Genomic DNA, 25054 nt, shown 5'->3' on the forward strand with positions numbered 1-25054 from the left:
AAAAGGTACTAGAAAACAATAGTTTTATTATCAACAGAAACTCTGTCAAAAATTAAAAGAAACTCGAAATTACTTTATTTTGACCAGCAACATGATTAAAAGTCTTCATATGAATAAGGGTCCTTGAAGGATGGCACCATGGCGAGTTTAGGCTTAAATATAACACTTTTTTTTGTACCGTCCACTCTTGTTACACGTAGCACATTTGGTATTTACTGACTGTTTGTGCTTGGGCACCGGGGGGTTTTGGGGATGCAGCAATAATGTCCGTGTAGTGCTGGCCTAACTGTCGTGACGAGTTGTGATGAAGAAACAATCCACATCAGTGCCACAGCCGACAGGTTCCACGTCATCCAATTGATTAAAAACAGGGCCATTAAAATGAAGGGAAAAGGAGTTTATTAGCGGTGAAAACTGCTCGCTGATTAGGAAAAGGGTTAGAATGAAAACCTGCAGCCACTGCAGCCCTCCAGGCCTAGAGTTCGACACCTCTGACGTAAGTGAAAGCGTACTCAAGTTATCGTGTTTACATACACACACGCACACGCACGCAAACACACACACACACAGACATAATTCCAAAAATGGTAATTTCGGACTCAGGGAAGTCTAAAACGTTGAGAAATCTAATTTTTGGATGATTCCAATACTTTTCCTGTACTTTGTATATGAGAAAGGTAACTATAGGTAATAATAAGCTGGCAGAGCCTACAGTGGCAGAATGCTGAGATACGAGTTATATTATACGTCGCACCTTGACAGGCTCAATAAAATAATCCTCGTGTTCAAAATGCAGGTCTAACAATATAAGTAGATTACAGAGGTGTTCTCCTGGATATATAAACCAACAATAAATCCACAATTGTAGAAAATGACTTGAAGTCCATCTTCTGTACTTGTGCTTGTTTCCCTTGAAACAAAAATTGATAGTACTGTAGATCAGGGAGTCTCAAACTCGGTCCTGGGGGCCCACGGTGGCTTCAAGATTTGGCTTCAACCAGATTCATAATCAGTGACAACTGATAATACTGATCTCAATTAATTAGCTGGCATTTTTTTCTCTTCTCTTATTCTACATTAAGAAAGCACAGCAGCATGAATTTTGCATTTATAAGACATTTAGAAATATTTCCATTTTTGCGATAGATTTAAATGCTTAACTCACTTTTGTTGCGTTGATTATATTTTGCCCTTTCTCTGTGCAGTTTGCTCTATTCATTGTATCTTATTAATGACAATTAAAGACGCGCAGAGAAGACACGCTGGCAAACAACACGGAAAAATCAACGTCTGCAACTACTTTAGCGCCAAACCCACTAATTTGAAAACAATGAATTAATTAAACAATTAGAACACCCGGAAAAACAGAATGAACATCAAGATGAAAATAGCTTTCCCATTTAACTGCTTAGTAAATTTTAATTTTATTTTTTTTTTACTAAACCTAGTTTTCTAATTTTTATATTGTTCCCAAAACACAGAATCTGGGCAATAACAGTATAACAGTTCATTCAATTAGGCCAGGATTCCAACTAAAAACAGAAGCTGGTTGAAACAAAAACCTGCAGCCACACGAGGTCCCCAGGACTGATGTTGAGAACCCCTGCTGTAGATTCATAAATGTCAAAATCGGTGATAAATGCATGATCATCTAATTAAATAAATAATAACAGACCTCCAGGCTGGTGTTTGCTCGATTATGTTGACCTCTTTTGTAAGTGGCTTTGAATGAAAGTGTCTGCAAAGCGAACACATACAGTTAGGTCCATAAATATTTGGACAGAGGCAACTTTTTTCTAATTTTTGTTCTGTACATTACCACAATGAATTTTAAATGAAACAACTCAGATGCAGTTGAAGTGCAGACTTTCAGCTTTAATTCAGTGGGGTGAACAAAATGATTGCATAAAAATGTGAGACAACTAAAGCATTTTTTGAACACAATCCCTTCATTTCAGGGGCTCAAAAGTAATTGGACAAATGACTCAAAGGCTATTTCATGGGCAGGTCTGGTCAAGTCCGTCGTTATGTCATTATCTATCAAGCAGATAAAAGGCCTGGAGTTGATTTGAGGTGTGGTGCTTGCATGTGGAAGATTTTGCTGTGAACAGACAACATGTGGTCAAAGGAGCTCTCCATGCAGGTGAAAGAAGCCATCTTTAAGCTGCGAAAACAGAAGAAAACCATCTGAGAAATTGCTACAATATTACGAAGTGGCAAAATCTACAGTTTGGTACATCCTGAGAAAGAAAGCAAGCACCGGTGAACTCAGCAATGCAAAAAGACCTGGACGTCCACGGAAGACAACAGTGATGGATGATCGCAGAATCATTTCCATGGTGAAGAGAAACCCTTTCACAACAGCCAACCAAGTGAACAACACTCTCCAGGGGTAGGCATATCGATATCCAAGTCTACCATAAAGAGAAGACTGCATGAAAGTAAATACAGAGGGTGCACTGCAAGGTGCAAGCCACTCATAAGCCTCAAGAATAGAAAGGCTAGATTGGACTTTGCTAAAGAACATCTAAAAAAAGTCAACACAGTTCTGGAAAAACATTCTTTGGACAGATGAAACCAAGATCAACCTCTACCAGAATGATGGCAAGAAAAAAGTATGGAGAAGGCGTGGAACAGCTCATTATCCAAAGTATAGCACATCATCTGTAAAACAAGGTGGAGGGAGGCAGTGTGATGACTTGGGCATGCATGGCTGCCAGTGGCACTGGGACACGAGTGTTTATTGATGATGTGACACAGGACAGAAGCAGCTGAATGAATTCTGAGGTGTTCAGAGACATACTGTCTGCTCAAATCCAGATAAATGCAGTCAAATTGATTGGGCGGCATTTCATGATACAGGTGGACAATGACCAAAACATACAGCCAAAGCAACCCAGGAGTTTATTAAAGCAAAGAAGTGGAAAATTCTTGAATGGCCAAGTCAGTCACCTGATCTTAACGCAACTGAGCAGGCATTTCACTTGTTGAAGACTAAACTTCAGACAGAAAGGCCCACAAACAAACAGCAACTGAAAGCCGCTGCAGTAAAGGCCTGGAAGAGCATTAAAAAGGAGGAAACCCAGCATCTGGTGATGTCCATGAGTTCAAGACTTCAGGCTGTCATTGCCAGCAAAGGGTTTTCAACCAAGTATCAGAAATGAACATTTTATTTCCAGTTATTTCATTTGTCCAATTACTTTTGAGACCCTGAAATGAAGGGATTGTGTTAAAAAAATGCTTTAGTTGCCTCACATTTTTATGTAATCGTTTTGTTCACCCCACTGAATTAAAGCTGAACGTCTGCACTTCAACTGCATCTGAGTTGTTTCATTTCAAATTCATTGTGGTAATGTACAGAACCAAAATTAGAAAAAAGTGGTCTCTGTCAAAATATTTATGGACTTAACTGTATATAAGGATTGTGCTCATCCTTATATATCTGTTAATAGCACTATTATCCACAAGCTCTCATCACCCAAAAAATAAAATTCTATGGCTATCCCCTAGATGTTAGCACTACAGCAGATCACTAAGACGTTACTGACAAACCCACTCATCTTGTTCAGGGTCGAGGCCTTCCTGTCAGCACATGGAGCAGGGCAGGGACCAACTCGGGATGGAGATGCCAGGCTACTTTTATGCCCGCACCCTCACTCAAATGATAATTGTTATCTCACCTTCTCAACTGCTTTTCCTGGAGAGGTCACTGTAATCTTGTATTTTATTTCCTTCATATACCTTTTAAAGTGTCTTTTCCGTCACCGTGAAAGCCGCGATGTGAAAAAATGTCATGTACTTCCTTAGAATGGCTGGCTCTTAGATGCTGCATTGTCCTTAAGAAACGGCCCCCTATTGCAGAGCCATTAAATTTACAAACCTTATTATCTACTAACATATGAGATGTGACAGTAACTGCATTCTCAATCTGGATCCATCAATTATTTGTTAATACTGATTGTTATAATTGATCTATAAACAGACAATGCAGCAATAAACTAACTTTAAATAAAATAAGCATTCAGACTACATAACTACAAGTGGTGGCGCTGCTGCCTTGCAGTAAGTAGACCGGGGTTCGTTTCCGGGGTCCTCCCTGCTTGGAGTTTGCATGTTCTCCCCGTGTCTGTGTGGGTTTCCTCCCACAGTCCAAAGACATGCAGGTTAGGTGCACTGGTGATTCTAAATTGTCCCTAGTGTGTGTGTGTGTGTGTGTGTGTGTGCCCTGCGGTGGGTTGGCGCCCTGGATTTGTTTCCTGCCTTGCGCCCTGTGCTGGCTGGGATTGGCTCCAGCGGACCCCCGTGACCCTGTGTTAGAATATAGCAGGTTGGATAATGACTGACTGACTGACTACATAGCACACCGTGGAAAGAGCTGCTGAGGTGATAATGAAGATGCAGATTTCAGTACTCCATACACTCAAAACAGTACATGTCCCTAACGACAGACACTGAACCACCATCTTCTGACCTCACATTAGCACAAGTAATTAAAGTAAGTTAACGTGACTGTTTAATTGGGAATACCAAACATGCCTGAATATGATGGCAGCGTTTTAGGCCATAGTGTTCTCTAAACACTCTTTGCTGTTGTTAAGCAATGCAGTGATACAATAGTCAAAATGACAGTAAGATACATAAATGAATCATCAAGCTTCAGCTTTTTAATGCCAGTGAGCTCTTGAATTGATAGCAGCCATTTTACCTTTCTGTTTCCTCTCGGTATCTGGTCTTTTGTTCAGTTTCTTCCTCCCTCGCTATGTTTTCCCAGAGTTATTTTACGTATTTGTTTAAAACCTGAGAAGAACCCCGAGAACTGCAGGAAACTGGGGGCGGGTCTTAAGGAAGAAACCCTGTGGGCGGAGCCTTTTCAGCGTCAGATTTCCCTGCTATGTGTTGTCCCCATTGTGAGAGTCGCGTCTGGTCCTGCGAGACCATCGTTCCACGGGATTGCTGGTGGTGGCACGTAGTGGGGTGGTGGGGGGAATTGAACCAGTAGCTTTGTGGTAGCTCTGGATCCACCAATAAGCAAAATAAGCACATGCTTAAGGGAACCAAGGAAGCGAATTGTCCTTATCTGCCATGTTTGACTTCTTGCGGGTTTTCCTTGCTGGGCAGTCATTTTGCAATTCCTTCATTTTCAGTTTTGGGGACAGCTTGCGCCCTCTTGTGGTTCCTGTGAGTAGGAACAGTAAAGCAGGGCATGAGGCTGATGTCACTTCTTTTCTAACATTGCCACACTCTGCAGTTTATAATGTGCAAATGACACAGAGTTCATGGACACACATACTGTATGTATAAACTGTATAGTCCTATTTAAACACTTTATTTGATTCTGAAGATATTTTAATGGATTTAAAACATGGATACACAATCCCATGAAAATCTCTTTTATCTGCAGATGGGAAGCATTAAAAATCCCCAACTTCTTCTGCAAGAGATAACAAATCTTACTTCAGGTGACGTGACGCCAGTTGAAATGATATCGTACGTGGAGGTGCTGTCACAGTCAGCTTCATCTTTAAGTGCGTTGAATGAAAAGGAGCCTGACAAGGAAGCCCAGACTGACACCACCATCAAAGTAAGGCTTTTCCTCCTTCATTTGATTTTGAAAGCTTGCAATTTCCTCTTTACGTGGATAAGAAGAAGCCTCACACCAGGCTCTGATAACATCTTCTGTACCTTAACAGGCTTTTGTAAAGACAGTAAACAGCCTTGTGGAAAAAAAGGAGCTGTCTGTTTGGCAAGAAATCGATAAGGAAAGCAGAAAACGAAGCGCCACTAAGCTGCTGCACACCGTTGAGCAAGCGGCTCTGGGCATCGCAAAGAATTTCAAAAAGACAACCCAGACGGAGGTGAACGAAAGTGACATGGGTGAGAAAACCTGGTGGGACTGATGACAATGTTTCCTCGAGTAATCATTCACTTTGTTTAAATGAGGGAAGAAAAGCTCAAAAGAGAGGACTTGTATGTCTGTCTGGTGACAGTGGGAGGTTAAGACCTGGCACCTCTGACCCACTTGGCCACTCTGCCAGTGCATGTCTGTACACCTGATGAGGGGACCCCTAAGGGACATGTGAGTGTCCAATCGTGAAGCTGGACTGAAGGCCAAATCTAACGGCACTTCATAACTGGGTGATATGAGTCTGTTACAATTCACAGTAATCCACAAGCAAACATAATGAAAATAAATACATCGATTCCGTCTTGAAATTCGGGCCATCCCTAGATGTAGTCGTAGCAATAATAATAATATTAGTTATAACAACTATGTAGATCAATAGTCAAGTCAGTTAGGGGCCTTATGAGCTAAAATAATAAAATAATTAATAATAAAAATAATAATGATGGTATTAAATTAATATTGTTGTTTAATTAATAATAATAATAATAATAATAATAATAATAATTACAGCAGCAATGAATTATGGAGATCACTTGTCAAGTCAGTCAAGGACTCATGCTACTCAAGTACTATGGAATAAATAAATTATAATATTGGTAATAATTATATTATGAGGCAATAATAATAATAATAATTATAATAATTATTATGTAGATCATTAGTCAAGTCAGTCAGGGGCCTTAAGGGCTAAACATTATAAAATAATTAATTAATAATGAAAATCTGCGGTGGGTTGGCACCCTGCCCAGGATTGGTTCCTGCCTTGTGCCCTGTGTTGGCTGGGATTGGCTCCAGCAGACACCCGTGACCCTGTGTTCGGATTCAGCGGGTTGGAAAATGGATGGATGGATAATGAAAATGATAATGATATTAAACTAATTTTGCTGTATAATTATAATAATAGTAATAATAATTACAATACAATGAATTATGAAGATCACTTGTCTAGTCAGTCAAGGACTCATGGTGCTCAAATACTATGGAATAAATAAATTATAATATTGATAATATTTATATTATGAGGCAAAAATAATAATACTAATACTACTACTAATAATAATAGACAGAAAGAGAAAATGAAGATATATAGATAAGTAGATTGGCTGTCAAGTCAGTTATTGATCAATGCAGCCTTCTCTGTCTCAACCTAAAGCTCACTCGATCTTCAATACAACATTTTCAAACCCATCGAATCATCATCATCATCATCATCATCATCATCATCATAGAGTTAGTTATCAGGGTCAGATATCAAAATGTTTAAGGACACGTGCCACCAAAGTACAAATGAATAAATAATAATAAATATAATGATGCTATAACATTAGTATTCTGTAATAACAATAATGATAGATAGATAGATAGATAGATAGATAGATAGATAGATAGATAGATAGATAGATAGATAGATAGATAGATAGATAGATAGAGTAAGGAAATCGCTTATCAAGTCAAAGATTCTGGGCGGCACGGTGTCGCAGTGGGTAGCGCTGCTGCCTCGCAGTTGGGAGACCTGGGGACCTGGGTTCGCTTCCTGGGTCCTCCCTGCGTGGAGTTTGCATGTTCTCCCCGTGTCTGCGTGGGTTTCCTCCGGGCGCTCCGGTTTCCTCCCACAGTCCAAAGACATGCAGGTTAGGTGGATTGGCGATTCTAAATTGGCCCTAGTGTGTGCTTGGTGTGTGGGTGTGTTTGTGTGTGTCCTGCAGTGGGTTGGCACCCTGCCTGGGATTGGTTCCTGCCTTGTGCCCTGTGTTGGCTGGGATTGGCTCCAGCAGACCCCCGTGACCCTGTGTTCGGATTCAGCGGGTTGGAAAATGGATGGATGGAAGTCAAAGATTCTTGCCATGCTCTCCAGATCTCCATAACTGATGGACAATGTCACAAGGAACCACTAAGGATTCTAAGCCTTAAAAAAAAGTTAACAAAATTCAAACCAAAAGTAAGGAGCATATTACAATTACCAAGAAATGCCCAGTTTTCTTTCTTTCTTTCTTTCTTTCTTTCTTTCTTTCTTTCTTTCTTTCTTTCTTTCTTTCTTTCTTTCTTTCTTTCTTTCTTTCTTTCTTTCTTTCTTTCTTTCTTTCCGGAGATCTGCTACAGTTTGCCTTTCCTATACCGTATATTCCTATACGGTGCTGACTGTCCTCATTGCTTTGGCTACCCACCGATGACCAAACATTGTGGACTATTTCTGTCAGTTAGAGAAGGGGCTGCTCATTTTGTATGAGGTGCCTTATCAGTCACTGTATTCTTACTACTGTATTCTTACTATTGTATTCTTTTCCATTTGACTGGCAGCATTAAAGATCTATGTCTTCAACTCCCACCAAGAGAAGCATATGCAACCACACTTTAATGTTGGTGGAGATTTAATTGAGATTTTCCCAAAAGAAAGCAAGACATCGAATTCTAACGGTGAGTTAAGTATTTAGTATTATTTTTTTCTGAATTAGATGTTGCAATTGTTTCTAATACTAATGTGGTACCTATGGTATACATTCAAGGTTTATATGGAAAATTAATAAACCGTATAAAATGCCTCTTGTTTTCAGTAAACAGAATGATGTTATTAGGTAATTAATTAATTTGTAATCTACCACATACAGCGCCTTCAATTTTTTCACATTTTCTCTGTTGCAGCCTTAATTCTTTTTTTCCCTCATCATTCAACACTCAATGCCCAAATATGACAGAGCAAAAACAGGATTTTAGGACTTTAAAAGTAAAAAAAAAAAATGAAATATCACATTGACAGAAGTATTGAGGCCCTTTTCTCATCACTTTGTGGAAGCCCCTTTGTCTGCATTTCCAGCCTGGAATCTTCTTGGGTTGGCTACACAAACCTGCATTTGGGGATTTTCTGCCATTGTTCTTCTCTGCTGATCCTCTCAATCTCTGTCAAGTTGGATGGAGACACCATTGGTGGTCTCCCCAGAGATGTTCAATTGAATTCAAGTCTGGGCTCTGGCTCAGCCACACACTAAGCCCACCATTGTGCTGTCTTTGGCTTACTGTCCTGTTGGAAGGTGAACCTTCGGCCCAGCCTGAGGTCCAGAGCACACTCATGGAGATTTTCATTAAGAATGTCTCCATACTTTCTCTCTGGTGGTTATTCACAAACCCATAATGTCTGGCTCAGAAACAGTCTTCTTACACTATGAGCTAACACGAAAACTCCTCGTCTCTACTGCAAACTGTAAACACTGCGAGTGAGGCACATCCTGGTGATATCTGTTGAGCCGTCTCTCTCTCTCTCGCTATCTCTCTCACGCTGTCCCATTTACAGTACAAATCCTACCCCTGTTGCCAAGTGTATTACTCTCGACTGATCTCAGTTTGCAGATTTGCACTGTGGTGAACTACTGGTTATCGGCCATGAACCCACAATGTCTGGCTCAGTAGTAGTCTCCTTAGAGAGTGAGCTAATAGGAGAACTCCTAGTCTCAGCTGTGTACAATCTGCTTCTTAACACTGAGTGTAGAGCACATCCTGGTCACAAGTCTCTATATCTCAGCCACTACTTTTTTTTCTGTGCAGCACCACCACTACATTCCACATGTCCACAGAGCAAATCCCACCCTCGTCGCCAAATGTACTGCTGTTGAATCGCACCACAAATCATCTCAGTTTGCAGATTTCTACTGTGGTGAACAGCTAGTGGTCAGCCATGAATGTGCAACATCTGCATGCCATAAGGAATACCCCGAATGGGGGAGATTGCTTCTGAGGCAGGCATTGTAGGTCTAGCTTCCCTGTTTACAAAATCAAATCCAGGGAATCGCTTTCCCTTTTAGAAATCCACAAGGCCTTCTGCGCACATCCGCTTTCCCTTTCACAAGCCCACAGGATCTTTCTTCCGTATTTGTTTAGCTGCAAATTTTAAGTCTGGCAATGTATGAAAGAAGGGCATCTTAAATAGATAGATAGATAGATAGATAGATAGATAGATAGATAGATAGATAGATAGATAGATAGATAGATAGATAGATAGATAGATAGATAGATAGATAGATAGATAGATAGATAGATAGAGTGGGGAACAGCCCAGACACAGACAGACAGACAGACATCGTTTTGTCACCCAACACACGTTTATTACACAGCTATTATTTACAATTATTGTGCCACACAACCCACAGACTCCCCCAAAGTCCAGGCCAATACCACAACGCCTTTCCTTCAGACCGCCTCCTTCTCTCTCCTTCCAGACCTCGTCCTCTTCCACCCGACTCCAGCCTTGAATGAAGGGAGGCTGCCCCTTTTATCCATCCCCAGATGTGCTCCAGGTGTGCACCGGCAATCTTCCACCCGACACGCCCCAGTGTGGCGGAAGTGCCGGCTGTCTCCCCGGAAGCACATCCAGGTGTTCCCTCTCTTCTTCCCTCCAGCACTTCCTGGTGTGGCGGAAGTGCTGGGGTCCAGGGTCCATCAGGCACGGGGACGCCCCCTGGCGGTGACCACGGGCCCCTACAGGGTTGAGCTTCTAAGCCTTGTACCCGTGGCCCCCAAAGCAACCAGGGTGGTCGCCCCCTCGTGGTCTGGAGGAGGCACAAGCCCTCCTTCGGTCCTCCTGGGCATCCCGGCCGGGCATGAATCCCAGCCGGGTGCCACAACAGATAGATAGATAGATACTTTATTAATCCCAAGGGGAATTTCACAATCAAATTGGAAGGTAGTTGTGAATTAGGACTATTATAATTCAACCCCACTATTCATCAAGTGCATATCTGATGTCAAAAAGTCCCAAAAAAGAAATATTTAAAATTACTACTCAGTAAACATAAATTCTAATAATATATCAATTTATTTTCACTCAGGAAATGTTGCCATTGTTTTTGTTCGGTACACTTCAATGGATTCAATTCTTATGCTGCCCAATGACCCTGAAGACACCAAGGATTTCCATTCTGGACCACTGGACGACTACACCATTGGCTCACAGATCGTGGCAGCAGCCTTTACTGCCCATCCTGAGCAAGCGTTCAGTTTTGATCATGTAACCTTTAGCCTCAAACATTCCCAGGTAAGAGCCGGCGAACCAGATGACTGTTGTCTGTTCGATTAACTAGAGTTAACCGGCCCAGAAGTCGGGCACCTGTCAGTAGTGCCAGGCAGACAAAGTAAAAGGAAAATGTAAAATGTTTTATTTAGTTTCAGACCTTAATACAGTATGCTTACAAAAATATTAGGAACACTTCTACTGAATTCCTATAAGACTGAATATAAGTGGTCAAAATATTATAATTACAACCTCGTGAAAGTGTATATTTCCACATTCTGCTATTTAAACATATAATTCAAAATAAGTGCAAGTTGAGAATAGTTTGACCGACTCTCCTTTTAGAGTGAAAGCACAATTTGAGTATTCTTTATCAAGTAATTCTGTTGTGGATTTGGATGTCTGGTTTGGCAGGTGGAGTAATGCAGCTTTCCATTAATGTATTGGTAGAGTCCAGTTCTGTAAAAAGTGCACCGGAGTGGCTTGACCACAAATATCTGCTCAGTGCAATGATACGAATACGGCAGATGAAGACTGGCAAAGGCTCAACAACTCTCTGTGACTCGCTACGAAAAAATCAAACTGGTCTGAGCGAGCCAGTAGTCACAGATGTGGGCACTTGTGTTAGCAAGAGTCAGTAGTGGATTTAGGTATGGGTGGAATAGTTATTAAAGCTTGAGCCATTCAATCCATTAGAGGGGGTGTTTATGAAAGGGAAGGGAAGCGCACCCTGGACGGCAAGTAGTGCATGCTCTGTAAAGTTTGTGTTTTGTACACAGAGGGGTGGCATTTATGTAACTGAAGGGGCACACACTTCCGACACTTGGGAGACCTAATCCTTGTTGTCCAAGCCTATTAGTCTAGTAATATTGTTTGTGTACTGTCACCCAAGGGGCACCGTTTATGAAATCTGGACAGCAAGTGGCATGTTCTCCATAAATGTGTTATTTCCATATAGGAGTGGCAATTATGTAATTGAAGGGTACAGGTACTCCAGATCCACCCCCCCAAAGTCATTGAAATTTAGAAATACAGTTTGCACACTGTCACTCAAGAGGCGCTGTTTATGAAAGGTATGGGGTTTGCACTCTGTAAGTTTTACGATAAGTACATAGAGGGACACTGTTTATGTAACTGAAGGGACACGCACTCCTAACACAGAGGGGGACCCTACCCCAGTCATCCAAGTCTAGTAGTCTAATAATACTGTTTGCATTCTGTCACGCGAGGGGCGCCATTTATAAAAGGTAAGGGGCACACATGCCATAAATTTTGCTGTACTTACACAGAGGGACATAATTTATGTAACTGAATGAGTGTGTGGTACGGAAACCAAGGGGAACTCAACCTCAGCCTTCAAAGTCCATTAGTCTAGTAATACAGTTTGCACATCGTTACCCAAGGTGGCGCCATTTATGAAAGGTGAAGGGTACGTACTCTGTAAATATTGCAATACATACACAGAGGTATATAATTTATGTAACTGACAAGCACACGCTCCAGACACCGAGGGGAACCCAACCCAAGCCATCAAAGTCCATTAGTCTAGCAATATAGTTTGCACATCATTACCCGAGGAGCGCCATTTATGAAAGGTAAGGGGCATGCACTCCATAAATGCACTCCATAAATTTAATAGTATGTATCCAGGGGGATATGTTAATTTCCCCTTGGGGATTAATAAAGTATCTATCTATCTATCTATCTATCTATCTATCTATCTATCTATCTATCTATCTATCTATCTATCTATCTATCTATCTATCTATCTATCTATCTATCTATCTATCTATCTATCTATCTATCTATCTATCTATGAATGAGTGAGCGGTACGGACACCGAAGGGAAAGCTTGCCAAAGTCTAACACTGACTACCTGCTATAGACATTGAGGGGCACTACCCAGCCTAGGCAAGAGCTGACAGCCATTGAGTGCTCATAAGAAGTACAATGCATGCAATAGCTGGCAACATGTAAAGAACATTGGCTGCAAGAAAAGGTGGAAAGTGAGTAGTTTGGATTGTGCAAATGGAGTGGAAGCTCATTGAAGTTTCTCTGTTTAATGTTTCACATCTGTCATACCAAAATATTGTGTCTTTAAATTGTTTTATTTTCATAGCTATAAAAAGCTGATTCACTGTTGACTTCAACGTATTCTTTAATTCTCTCTTCACCTCATGTAACAGTCTTTATCTAATGCCTCTCTGTCTACAGCCTTCAAGTCCAGACAGTGTAACGCAGTGTGCTTTTTGGAACTATTTGTCCAATCTTACAAAAGGACATTGGTCCACGGAAGGCTGCAAGCGTACCTATACCAATGGGACCCATACAGGATGCAGATGCACCCATCTAACACACTTTGCGATTCTTATGTCATCTGGAAGAGCTGATGTAAGTATCTTTTTGGGAAATTGACAAATAAAACTAATCTTATTTCCCATCCATCCATCCATCCATCCATCCATCCATCCATCCATCCATCCATCCATCCATCCATCCATTTCCTCTAACTCGTTTTAGATTACAGGATCACAGGAAATCTGATCCCGATTGGGTAGCCTTGAATGAGATGCTAGTCTTGTGCAGGACAACCAGGCACAATAATTTACATGTACCCAACGTTTATAGCTGGTAACAAGCCTCACATGCTTGAAATAAGGGAATAAAGAAAGAAGCAGCTTATTTCAAATGAATCACAGAGGACATTTTGCGAAAGGATATGTTACAAAGAAAGTAACCCTTTTTAACTTTGCATTACATGTTTAAGCAGATTAATATTTCAAATACTAGACAATTTCTTAGTTATCCACACTTCTACACATTTTACACTACGGATTTGGTATATATATATATATATATATATATATATCTTGTGGAATATGACCCGGACACAGACAGGCAGACACATTTAAATTACCCCACACACGTTTATTTAGGATCTCCATTATACAATCTATCACTGCCTCACACAGGTCCCCAATACCCCTCAGTCCAGGCCTTATCACAATGCCTTCTCTCTGTCTCTATCTCTTCAGACCGCCTCCTTCTCTCCTCCAGAAACCTTGTCCTTCTTCCACCCGACTCAAGTCCATCTCTGAAGGGATAAGCACCCGGATGTGCTCCAGGTGTGTTCCCAGCAATCTCCCACCGACACGCCCCAGTGTGGAGGAAGTGGCGGTTGTCTCCCCGGAAGCACTCCGGGTGTCCCTGTTCCTCTTCCCCCCAGCACTTCCTGGTGTGGCGGAAGTGCTGCGGTCCAGGGTCCTCCAGATATTGGGGTTCCCCTGGTGGTGACCATGGGCCCCTACAGGGTCGAGCTTCCCAGGTCTGTACCCGCGGTCCCCAGGGCGGTCGTCCCCTCGAGGTCTGGAGGAGGAATGAGCCCTCCTCCTGTCTTCCTGGGCATCCCAGCCGGGCGTGAGCCCCGTCCAGGTGCCACTATATATATATATATATATATATATATATATATATATATATATATATATATATATATATATATATATATATATATATATATATATATATATATATATATATATATATATACTGTAGATAGATAGATAGATAGATAGATAGATAGATAGATAGATAGATAGATAGATAGATAGATAGATAGATAGATAGATAGATAGACTCTATATTACACTCAGATTCTACTTCAGGCTTTCTTACATAGTTTTCCAGCATTACTCATTCTGTTTCGCTTAATGTGTTTTATTAACATCTGGCAATCATGACCTGCAGTCATAAAAAAAAAACTGAAGTCAATTTGTTGTCATTATACATTAAAGCACAATGGAAAGTATTTAAAAATAATGAGCATTCTGTGTCAGCAAAGAATGAATAACAGCCCACCAATGTGTAGGTGTTAGCCGAGCCGCTGTATCTACGTGCACCGCTATCATTAAAAGCTCAGCTTGCTTGGAGCCACGTGCCATTTTATTCTGCACATACATTACTGGTGTTTTTATCAATAAATCTTTTGTATGTGCATTTTGCATGATGTTTATAGCAGGCATTATTTGTTGATCCGTCTGAAATTAATGAGCACATGGTTGATATATTTTCAACAAAAATGTGCAATCCTTTAGATATGTAGATTGAGACAATTTGACCTACCGGAAGATATCTAGCCACACAACATTTGCATCTGAAGCCTTGTAGAGGGCACACCACCTTTATGCTGTCCACAGATACACAAAGACCTGCAGTCTTACAGTATGTATAGCATAAGCATCTAACTGCTATGTCACAACTCAGAATGCAAAAAAATATATAAAACAAACAAAAACCAAGACAAACCACTAATTACCTTGATGTTGTAAAGAGTGGTAAACACAAAAACAAATATTACGTCAAACCCTAACATATCCCAAATCTATTCTGTAAAATAGTAGACACAGAAATGGTCTTATTATTCAGTTTGCAAGGGTTTTCTTAGCAGACTTGGCCCTTTGGTGTCAGATGTGTGCCTACATACACCAATTAGCTTCTAAAGAGCACTAAAATGATATACCACAATAAATTAATAAAGGGTGTAATAAGGACACAGAAACTCATAAAGTTTTGGGGTTTCCGGCCCCATATACTGTACAGATTTGAAAGAAATAAACACGGTCAGTGATAAGACTTCCAGACATTTCAACCAAAGACTTTGCATGTGATTGAGGGAGCATTTATGAGGTGGGACCGGAAACTGATGAAAGGAACGCTGGGAAGGAACCGAAGTGCTGTATGGGAGCCATGATGTCATCGAGATGGGACCAGAGGAAGGGATGGAATGCGGAAGTGGTAGTGCCTGGTTTAGGGAATCCTGGCAAAGTTACGGTAGCGTTGTTACTGTCTTTCTGTGGGAATAAAAGAAAGAAAGGTTAGTACCCCGTCTTGATCCCCTGGCACGATATGTTACGTTGCTCGTCGGGTTTTTACGCAGCTCCCTATGTGCACATGCGTGACAAGGGGCACAAACATACACTGAAACTAACAAAAGTAAATGACATACTTTTACAGACAACTGCACAACTACAAACAGTAAAGCCTAGATACGGTAAAAACCTAATAGCAATTGGATAGTGTCTCGCTTATAGAGATCCAAAAAAGTGACTCATTGAGTCTCTTTTAAAATACAAAAGGCCTCCATAAGTCTCATGTAAGCAAATACAGGTTGTTCCCAAAATATGTGCACACTCGATTCAATTCAATTAAGTTTATTTTTATATAGTGCTCCTCACTGAGTGCGGGCACAGCAGACTGTTGACAAGTTCTCAGAGAGAACACAAGCATAAATTTAACAGCTTACTAAATACATAATGAGTATACATAAAAACACAGGTTTGATTTAACAGGCAGGAGAACCAAAGTAGTCTGAAAATGATTAACATAAATGGAAACCAGCCATATCTGTCCAATAATTAATTGTTGCACCATGGCCAATTGACAACAGAGGATAAGAAAAATAAAAACTCCAGTCATCAGCATCCCTGGAGAAAATAAACCTCTGTGGGGGTCCATGGTCAGTAACAACAGAGGAAGACAGATACAGCCATAGTCCTGGAGACCCTGACTAACTGGCCACCCACTCCCTCCTGCTCATTCTATAGCAGAGTCTGCACTGGGCCTCCCAATTTGATAACATAATCTCTCCATCAAAGGATTACAAAGCTCCCAATATCTCAAATGACGTTTCAATGGATAGGAGAAAAGCTTGGCAGTACAGGAGGGGCACCAAGTGGCATAGCAGGTTACAGAGAAGAGAAAAAGAACAAAGGAGGGGTAATAAAGGTTTGTAATTAATGTTTAATAGCTTATATTTTTGTACAAAATAACTAACACCCGAGGTGCGGTATACACATCTAATCAGCAGCTCTAGTCAGGGTATGCTGGACTAAAGTTATGAGCCTGGATTTAAAGGCATAGGCTGAAAGGGAGTCTCTTGTAGTAGCAAGCAGATCATTCCACAGCTTTGGGACCCTTTAAGTAAAAGCTCAACCTCCCAATGTTAGTTTACTAATCCTTGGAATCATAAGAAGTCCTGCATTTTGAGATCTTAATGAGCGCTCTGGTTTGTAGGAAATGATAAGTTCAGTTAAATAAGCAGGGCCATGACCATTTAAGGCTTTATAAGTTAAAAGGGAAGATTTTGAAATCTGCCCTTAGCTTAACCGGGAAACACTGCAAGGACTTGAGAACAGAAGTTATGTGTTTGTACTTTCTCTTTCCTGTAATGATTCTTACAGCAGCATTTTGAATTGATTGAAAGCTGCATGAAGAAGGACAGATCTAAATAGAGGCTTGTAAAGTGTAAACAATAAAGGTCTGAATGCTGAGTCCTGCGGGACACCATTTCTAACTTCTGAACATAACAATTGTTTGTTGTTAACACGTTTTTACTGGAATTGATTTGACAAAAATTAACTTAACCCTCCAAGAACATTGCCTGAGAGTTTAATATAATTTTGCAGCCTATGTAATGGAACAGAGTGGTCAATGGTGTCAAATGCTGCACTTAAATTTAACAATACAATTAATGTGGAATTTAATTCATCATAGGATATTAGAATGATGTTTACAGCATGGGTCAGTGTTGTTTCTGTACTATGACCCTTGTGGATGCCAAACTGGCATTTTTCAAATAAATTAAAATGTATAACACTCCTTATTGATCTTCATAATGTTAGTTCAAATGTTATTTTAGAACCTGGAAAACTACAAAATAACAATAAAACAAGATAAACATGCTTTAAAAGAGTGTAAAAAGTACAATAAAACTGCTGGTGAACCTGAGGGACGACTTCTACATTGGGAACAACTATGTTTCTTAATTATAATCACTCATAAAGAGATGAAGGTTGTCAGACTTTTTGAAAACATTAGCAAAAATGTTTACAATCCAAATCAAGAATGTCCTCAAAAAATGTATTTCAAATAAATTTTGCAAATATTTTGAGAACATCATTGCATCTGACCGTGTCTAAAATGAGTGTTAGTCCCCTTGGACATTTAGATTCTTTTATAACAGTAACCAAGAAAATTGTAATCTGGCTGGTGAGCATAAACTAAAAGAGTATGAAACTAAAATTTCCTCTTGATGCAAGGAAAATAAAACTCTATGAAACCAAATAAAGAATTGAGCTTAGCTTGTTTTCTTTTCTGGTTGAATGCTTACACTCTTCAGTAACAACAACCCAAAGAAGCCCATTGGGAAAAGAGATGCCCCCAGCCAGAACTTCAAGTCACTGTATTCTTCAGTTGATTTAATGAAGAGCACATGCTGTAAATCAGAGTTGATAAAAAGTGGAAACAATACAAACATCTTCATAAAAGGATTGCTTTCTTCTTGTTGTCTCCTCAAAGGTTTCCAGCTTTCTAGGATTTCACCATCTGTGTAGTTTTTCACGTTCTCTGTCTTAGGAACTGCTGAACGAGTAAACACACACGTTCAACGGGATAACATTAATCTGGACTAATTTACAGTGAAAAAGAAAAAACAGGACACATCAAAGAATTAGGGCCTCAGATGCAAAGAGCCATGGACACATGAAATAAATTACCAAGTAGTTTAGCAGAGTATGGCTTCAGGGACCTTCATATCTTGTCTTGATGATATTTGATACACTCAAGGTTGTAATGTTCTAATAAAAAACTCTTTATTGATGTCAAGGCAACAATCAATGAATGAAGCAAAGATGTTGTGTTGGTCCAACAGTGCTGCTGCCTTCAGCATTTTCCATGTTGTTGTCCAAATGATGATGGCATGAAGTACAGCCAGTAGGGATCACCGCATCACCTCATACCCCCAAGCACATTCCCACAGACTCAATCTCAGGTTCAAAACTCATCGTTTATTACCTTTACAGGCTTCTTCTTCATTCACACGACACAGTACAGCACAGCAATATTATTCTTCTCCCTTTACTCCTCCCAAGGGAGTCTTGTGCAGCTAATCTTCAACTCCAACTTATCCAGATGAAACAGAGCTGCTTCCTTTATACACCATCCTGGAATATTCCTGGTGCCATGATACTATCTATTGAAAGCACTTCCAGATCAGGTTGTAAGTCCCATGGAGTGGGGAGCATTAATCCCTGCTGTGCCACCTAGAGGCAGCCATGGAACCAAACACGGCTGTCCCACAAGCCTACAATTCCCAACAAGCTTTGCAGAATGAGACTGTAATATGGGGATGCTGCCATCTAATGTGTTGGTGAGGAGTAAATAGCCCAGGTAGGTTGCCTTCCCCTGTCCCTCCATTTTGCTGGTCCCCTTGGTGGGAAAGGATCCTTGATCAAGTCGTTCCAGGATACCAGCATATCCACCTCTGTCCATCTCCTGGATGCAGCAGAGACCACCCTGCCTACTAAATGGGAACCTTGGAACCTTCCCAGCCAAGAGGCCACCCCATGCTTGCCATGCATTACAGATGTCATGAACCAGCAAATAAGAATGTAGCAATTGGGAGACATGGGGCATTAAGTTGAAAAAAGCCAGGAGTTATAGGCCTTTCTAAGGGTCAGTATCTTGCTGATCAAAAAGGACAAGGTAGGCATCCTCCAAATCCTTGTATCATGTCCCCTTCAATTAGCTCCCCATGATGCGTACAACATGGTCACGTATATGATATTTTTTCCACTTTTAAAGATATCCAGTTTCTTTTTGCATATAATTTAGCACTTCTGCTGCTTCAGTTTTACTTTACTTTTTTACAATTTCACGCTGCTTTCTAGAAGGTTCCTCACTCATCTCAAGTTCATTTTTGCTTGTTAACACACACACGCATACTGTTTTCTGGAATTTTATACTGTCATTTCCTATAAATAATGTGTTGGTTTGGTTTTTAGTTATTTATACTTCATTTATTAACAAGTCAAGTGCCTTTTTCGTGTACAAAATTCATAAAAAAGTTATGCATACAGATCATAGCAACACATAAATTATTAACATTGATTAATATGTATAAATGATTGTGTGTTGTGTTTTGACAGATGATGGCTCACTACAGCATCCTCACAAGAATCACCCAACTGGGAATAATCATCTCACTGATCTGCCTGTCAATGTGCATCTTTACATTCTGTTTCTTCAGCGAAATCCAAAGTACGCGGATAACAATCCACAAAAATCTCTGCTGCAGCCTGTTCTTGGCCGAATTTATCTTTCTAGTTGGAATTAATATGAACACAAATAAAGTAAGTAACAATAACATTTTTTCAGTGATATACTTTCTAGAATTGCGGGCACAAGCATTTTATTTATTCCATAAAAGTCGGCCCTATCACTGCTGCATAGAGTTTTTCCTGAAATTATCGAGTAATCCTTTTCTCTTCTTCGTAGCTTCTCTGCTCGGTGGTAGCTGGACTGTTGCACTACTTCTTCTTGGCGGCTTTTGCCTGGATGTGCGTGGAGGGAATCCATCTTTACCTAATTGTCGTAGGAGTGATCTATAACAAAGGTTTCCTTCACCGAAACTTTTACATCTTTGGTTATGGAAGCCCTGCTGTAGTCGTTGGAATTTCTGCTTTCTTGGGGTACAAATACTATGGCACAAGCAAAGTGTAAGTACATCTGTTGGTCACTTTGTGAATTTTCTTCTGCATAAGAAGGTTTATATAATTGATTGAAAATAATAATAATTAATATTAAGACTTGCTAGATAACATATTTATTTTGGTGTGCCAGAGACAAACACGTTTTTGTCATTCAGCCATCCAATTCAGGGTAACGAGGGAGTGAGGGCCTCTTTAAGCATCTCTGGAGACAATGCAGGAGCCAATCCATGACAGGCTACAGGGAAAATAATTTAGAGTTATCAAGTAACCAAACAGGATCATCTTTGGGATGTAAGAAAAATAATAATTCTTTACATCTATAAAACACTTTTCTCACTACTCAAAGAAGTAGGAAAACCAGAGTATTCTTAGAGAAACACAGTCAGCCATGGGAGAAACGTGTCAGCTCCACACTAGAGTGCCCAGGTTTGGGATGGAACTCAGATTTTGGAGCTGCTCAATCAACTGTAACCCATTCTGCCAGGAACACAAAAGCGGAGCAAAAGATTCATTATTAAGCCATGTCTCCAAATGCTGAACCAAATCTCTCAACCAGAAATTTCTCACACTAAATACCCTTTTTTTTTCTTGTAGAACATTAGAACAATCTAGACGAGAACAGGCCATTCTGCCAAACAGAACTCGCTAGTCCTAGCCATTTCTCTCTATTATAATAAAAAAATCCTGGGACGAGACAAGACTTTTTAGCCTGGGACAAGACGTGACTTTTTCAGAGAAATAATTTCACATCCCGTGAGACGAGACTTTGTGCCAAGAGATTTAACCACACCTGGGGCCGGAAATAAAAGACAAAGAGTAGATGACAAAGTAGAACGTTGTATAGAGGTTCAAAAACGTTGGTGCGATACACATGCAGAGCAGGTTAGAGGTAATGAAAGTATGAAAATTTGAAAGTCTCAAAAAAATGATAGTAAAGATCACATTAGAGCAAACAAATGGAAATTATTACTCGGTGAAATTACGGAACAGCGAAAAGAGATCAAATATATTGTTCGGATTTAAACTTTAAGTCGGAGACTTGTAGATGGTCTAATTCGTGTTGCCATCAGGGAAAAGTAGTGTTTCTTCCCAAAGAAGAGGAGTATACGCAAGTATTAAAAGATTTGTTGTTTGGTGAAAGTGAAATCCGCATATGTGAGTGGTAGAGACATGAAGTGGCTGGTGTGTAGAGCAGGCCCGAGATGGCGAGCGAAACCCCCTAGTACTTCTTCTACAATAATATCAAGTCGAGTTTAGAAAGCCCCTAAAGTCCTACTGTCTGCCACACTACCTGGTCACTTATTCCACGTGTCTGTGGTTCTCTGTGTAAAGACAAACTTCCTAATGTTTGTGTGAAATTTACCATTAACAAGTTTCCAACTGTGTCACCTGTGGTCTTGCTGAACTCATTAACAGTACAAAGAGTGCACGACACGTGTTTCACCCTTATTGGGTCTCATCAGCTATATGCACTTTTGAATCCCCTTGCGGCAACTGAACTTCGGACGTCAGCGTTTGAGGCAAATCCTCTGATGCTGCACCATGGCGGCTGGTTTGCTTAAGTATGATATTCTTTTCAAAGTCTGAATAAGCAAACCGAGGTTCGATCCCCATAAGGAAATGCAAAAGTACATACACCTGATGATCCCCAATGTGTCGTGTGCTCTTTGTATTATTTGGCAGATACTGTATCATATATACTGTATATATATCCAGCCATCCATTTTCCAACCTGCTGAATCCGAACACAGGGCCACGGGGGTCTGCCTGTATATATATATTAATTAAAATATTAGTGATGTAGTGGTGATTCTAAGTTGAGGAAAAAAAACATAACACTAAAGAAAGAATACACTTAGCTTCTTTTAGTATCGGCTAAACACTCACAATAATACAATATTCAAAGGAAAGCTACAGACGAAAGCGTGCATTGCTTCTGCCCGTTCTGCACGCTCGATGTAACCAGAGTCGAGTGCTGGGACTGCACGACTGCATGCTTTTGTCAGTAGCTTTCCTTCGAATATTATATTATTGGGAGTGTTCAGCCGATATTAAACGAAGCTAAGTGTATTCTTTCTTTAGTGTTATGTTTTTTTTCCTCAACTTAGAATCACCACTGCACCACTAGGAAAGGATATGATACAGTAATCCCTCCTCCATCGCGGGGGTTGCGTTCCAGAGCCACCCGCGAAATAAGAAAATCCGCGAAGTAGAAACCATATGTTCATGTGGTTATTTTTATATATTTTAAGCCCTTATAAACTCTCCCACACTATTATAAACATTTCACGCACAATTATACAGCATAAACCCTTTGTATTCTCTTAGATATTAGGTAAGATTCATTGAAATTATGTATGTAAAACCTAAATATTATTTTAAAGATATCGAGCGTCTCCGATATCACATATGTTACAGCCATTACAACAGACAGGCCACCAGCAATAAATACGTACAATGCAAGAAAAATTGTATACAATAAAATGTGTGTACAGTGACACTAAACTATGTACATGTAATAAGTACTGTACGTAAATAATTAATTATGGTTACTCACCAACAATGACACGACAACTTGTCCGATAACGATGAGTTTAATTTTACTGCACAACAAAGGATAGCGTTACAGCTCTTCTAAAGGAGCCTCTCCAGGCGACTGTTTAGCACCGCCGTTGTTCTTCTTCCATCACTCTTCAATCCAAATCCCTAAAGCAGATTCCATCCAGACTATCACCTTATCATGCCCACTTGCAACTCATTTTGCGCCCTGGTTAAAAGACACTGCGGCCGTAGATCTTATATGCTTTTCCTCCTTTTTAAATAAAAAGAATCGTGGACTCATTTATGCTGTAATGGTGTCCTGCAGCGGTGTAGCTGTTTCCTTCCTTCAACATATCCGAAACTTTTACCTTTTCTGCAATCATTTGCATCTTCTGTTGGCGCTTGTGCACGTTAATGCTGAATGAGTGAGATTAGTACTTCCTGGTTAATGCAGCACTCCATCGCTTAGCCAATCAGCAGCACACAGGAACTTAACCGCGTGCTCTGATTGGGTAGCTTCTCAGTCATCCACCAATAGCGTCCCTTGTTTCAATTCAAATGCGTCCCTTGTTTGAATTCAAATGGGCAAATCAACTGAGGAAGCACACGTACTGTAGACCGCAGACATCCGCGAAGCAGTGAAAAATCCGCGATATATATTCACATATGCTTACATTTAAAATCCGCGATGGAGTGAAGCCGCGAAAGACGAAGCGCGATATAGCGAGGGATCACTGTATTTTAATTAATATATATACAGTCCGTTGTTCAGCTCTAATGTTCAGGGCAATTGCCAGAGGCTTTGTACTTTTCATATTCTCCAAGGGTACCAAAATAAGAGCATGGAATTTCCAAACATGGATACAATCATCTGCTGGCATAGCTTAAATACAAACAGCACACTGTAACTGTTGGCCATAACCTGACTGTCAAACCACGGGGTACACCTTCTCTCTTTTTTAAAAGCCTTCCCGAGTTCTCTCCACTTGTCTCTTCCAATCTCCCTGCCAGGTTGCTTATCATGGCTTCAAATTTTTTTCATTTATGGCCTTAATTATCCACTTTAAATAAAATAATGTGTATGGAATCCATCCATTTTCCAACCCGCTGAATCCGAACACAGGGTCACGGGGGTCTGCTGGAGCCAATCCCAGCCAACACAGGGCACAAGGCAGGAACCAATCCTGGGCAGGGTGCCAACCCACCGCAGGTGTGTATGGAATAAACCTTGCAAAATTACAGTGGGACACTTCAGACCTCTGGACTACAGTTAAAAACCATCAATCAGGCCAATTCTGAGGCAAAGGGATCTGCACCGGCAATCGGAGGTTTGTCGGCTCCAATCCCGTAAATGCCACAAGTAACTCTACTTTGTTGGGCCTTAACCTTCCACTTCCTGGGTGTGATGTTAATCTGCAAGCAGGTCCTCCAACTTGCATGGAACATTTGGGGGTTGGTGGCAGGATTGGCACTCCAGCCACCATAAAAAACCTCCCACTATTCAGTGTGGTGCTGAGGTGTCGATCCAGGTGGGTCGTTGTGCGGTGGGTGCGGCAATGCGCTGTTATCGCCGCATGCTCCCAATCTCTCACTCTCTCTAAACATCTCGAGTGTTCCAATTTTAAACTGTAGATACTGTTCGTTTGTGAAAGTGTGTGTCAAAGGCACTATAAGCTACACCTATTAGCTCCTGATGCACTCTACCAATTAGATCATCATTAGGATTTTGCCTCTAATAAAAGACTACATGGATATGATTTTTCCACGTTACTAGTTTCCCTGTTTAATGAGTAAAGAGCGTCTGTTTAACTGCAGTGGCAATTAGACAGCAGACACCTTCGTGAAATGTCGGTTCAGTCGTCCGTTCATCATGCATTCTGCCAGCATTGTTAATAATGTGCCCTTTCTTCCACTGCCCTCTGAAGAAGCCGAGCAGATGTCGTTCTAAAATTAACAATGTAAAAATATCACACTAATTGCCTATGTGTTTCTCACTTTTGATATTGTCAGTTTAAAATTAACAATCTGAACAATTTAATGGTACAAGTAAGCAGGGGGTAA

General features: G+C 40.5%; 1 protein-coding gene across 1 annotated transcript in view; it reads left to right on the plus strand.

Moving 5' to 3' along the window:
- The window catches only part of adgrl4 (adhesion G protein-coupled receptor L4), a 123137-nt gene that overhangs the window by 81872 nt on the left and 16211 nt on the right, over positions 1-25054 (plus strand). Inside the window, exons 6-12 of the mRNA XM_028812145.2 lie at positions 5402-5581; positions 5691-5874; positions 8204-8320; positions 10723-10928; positions 13119-13295; positions 19889-20092; positions 20238-20458. Coding sequence (XP_028667978.2) covers positions 5402-5581; positions 5691-5874; positions 8204-8320; positions 10723-10928; positions 13119-13295; positions 19889-20092; positions 20238-20458 — 1289 coding nt within the window. The remainder of the gene's footprint in view (positions 1-5401; positions 5582-5690; positions 5875-8203; positions 8321-10722; positions 10929-13118; positions 13296-19888; positions 20093-20237; positions 20459-25054) is intronic.

This window comes from Erpetoichthys calabaricus, chromosome 10 (assembly GCF_900747795.2).
Source record: "Erpetoichthys calabaricus chromosome 10, fErpCal1.3, whole genome shotgun sequence".
Classification (NCBI taxonomy): Eukaryota; Metazoa; Chordata; class Cladistia; order Polypteriformes; family Polypteridae; genus Erpetoichthys; species Erpetoichthys calabaricus.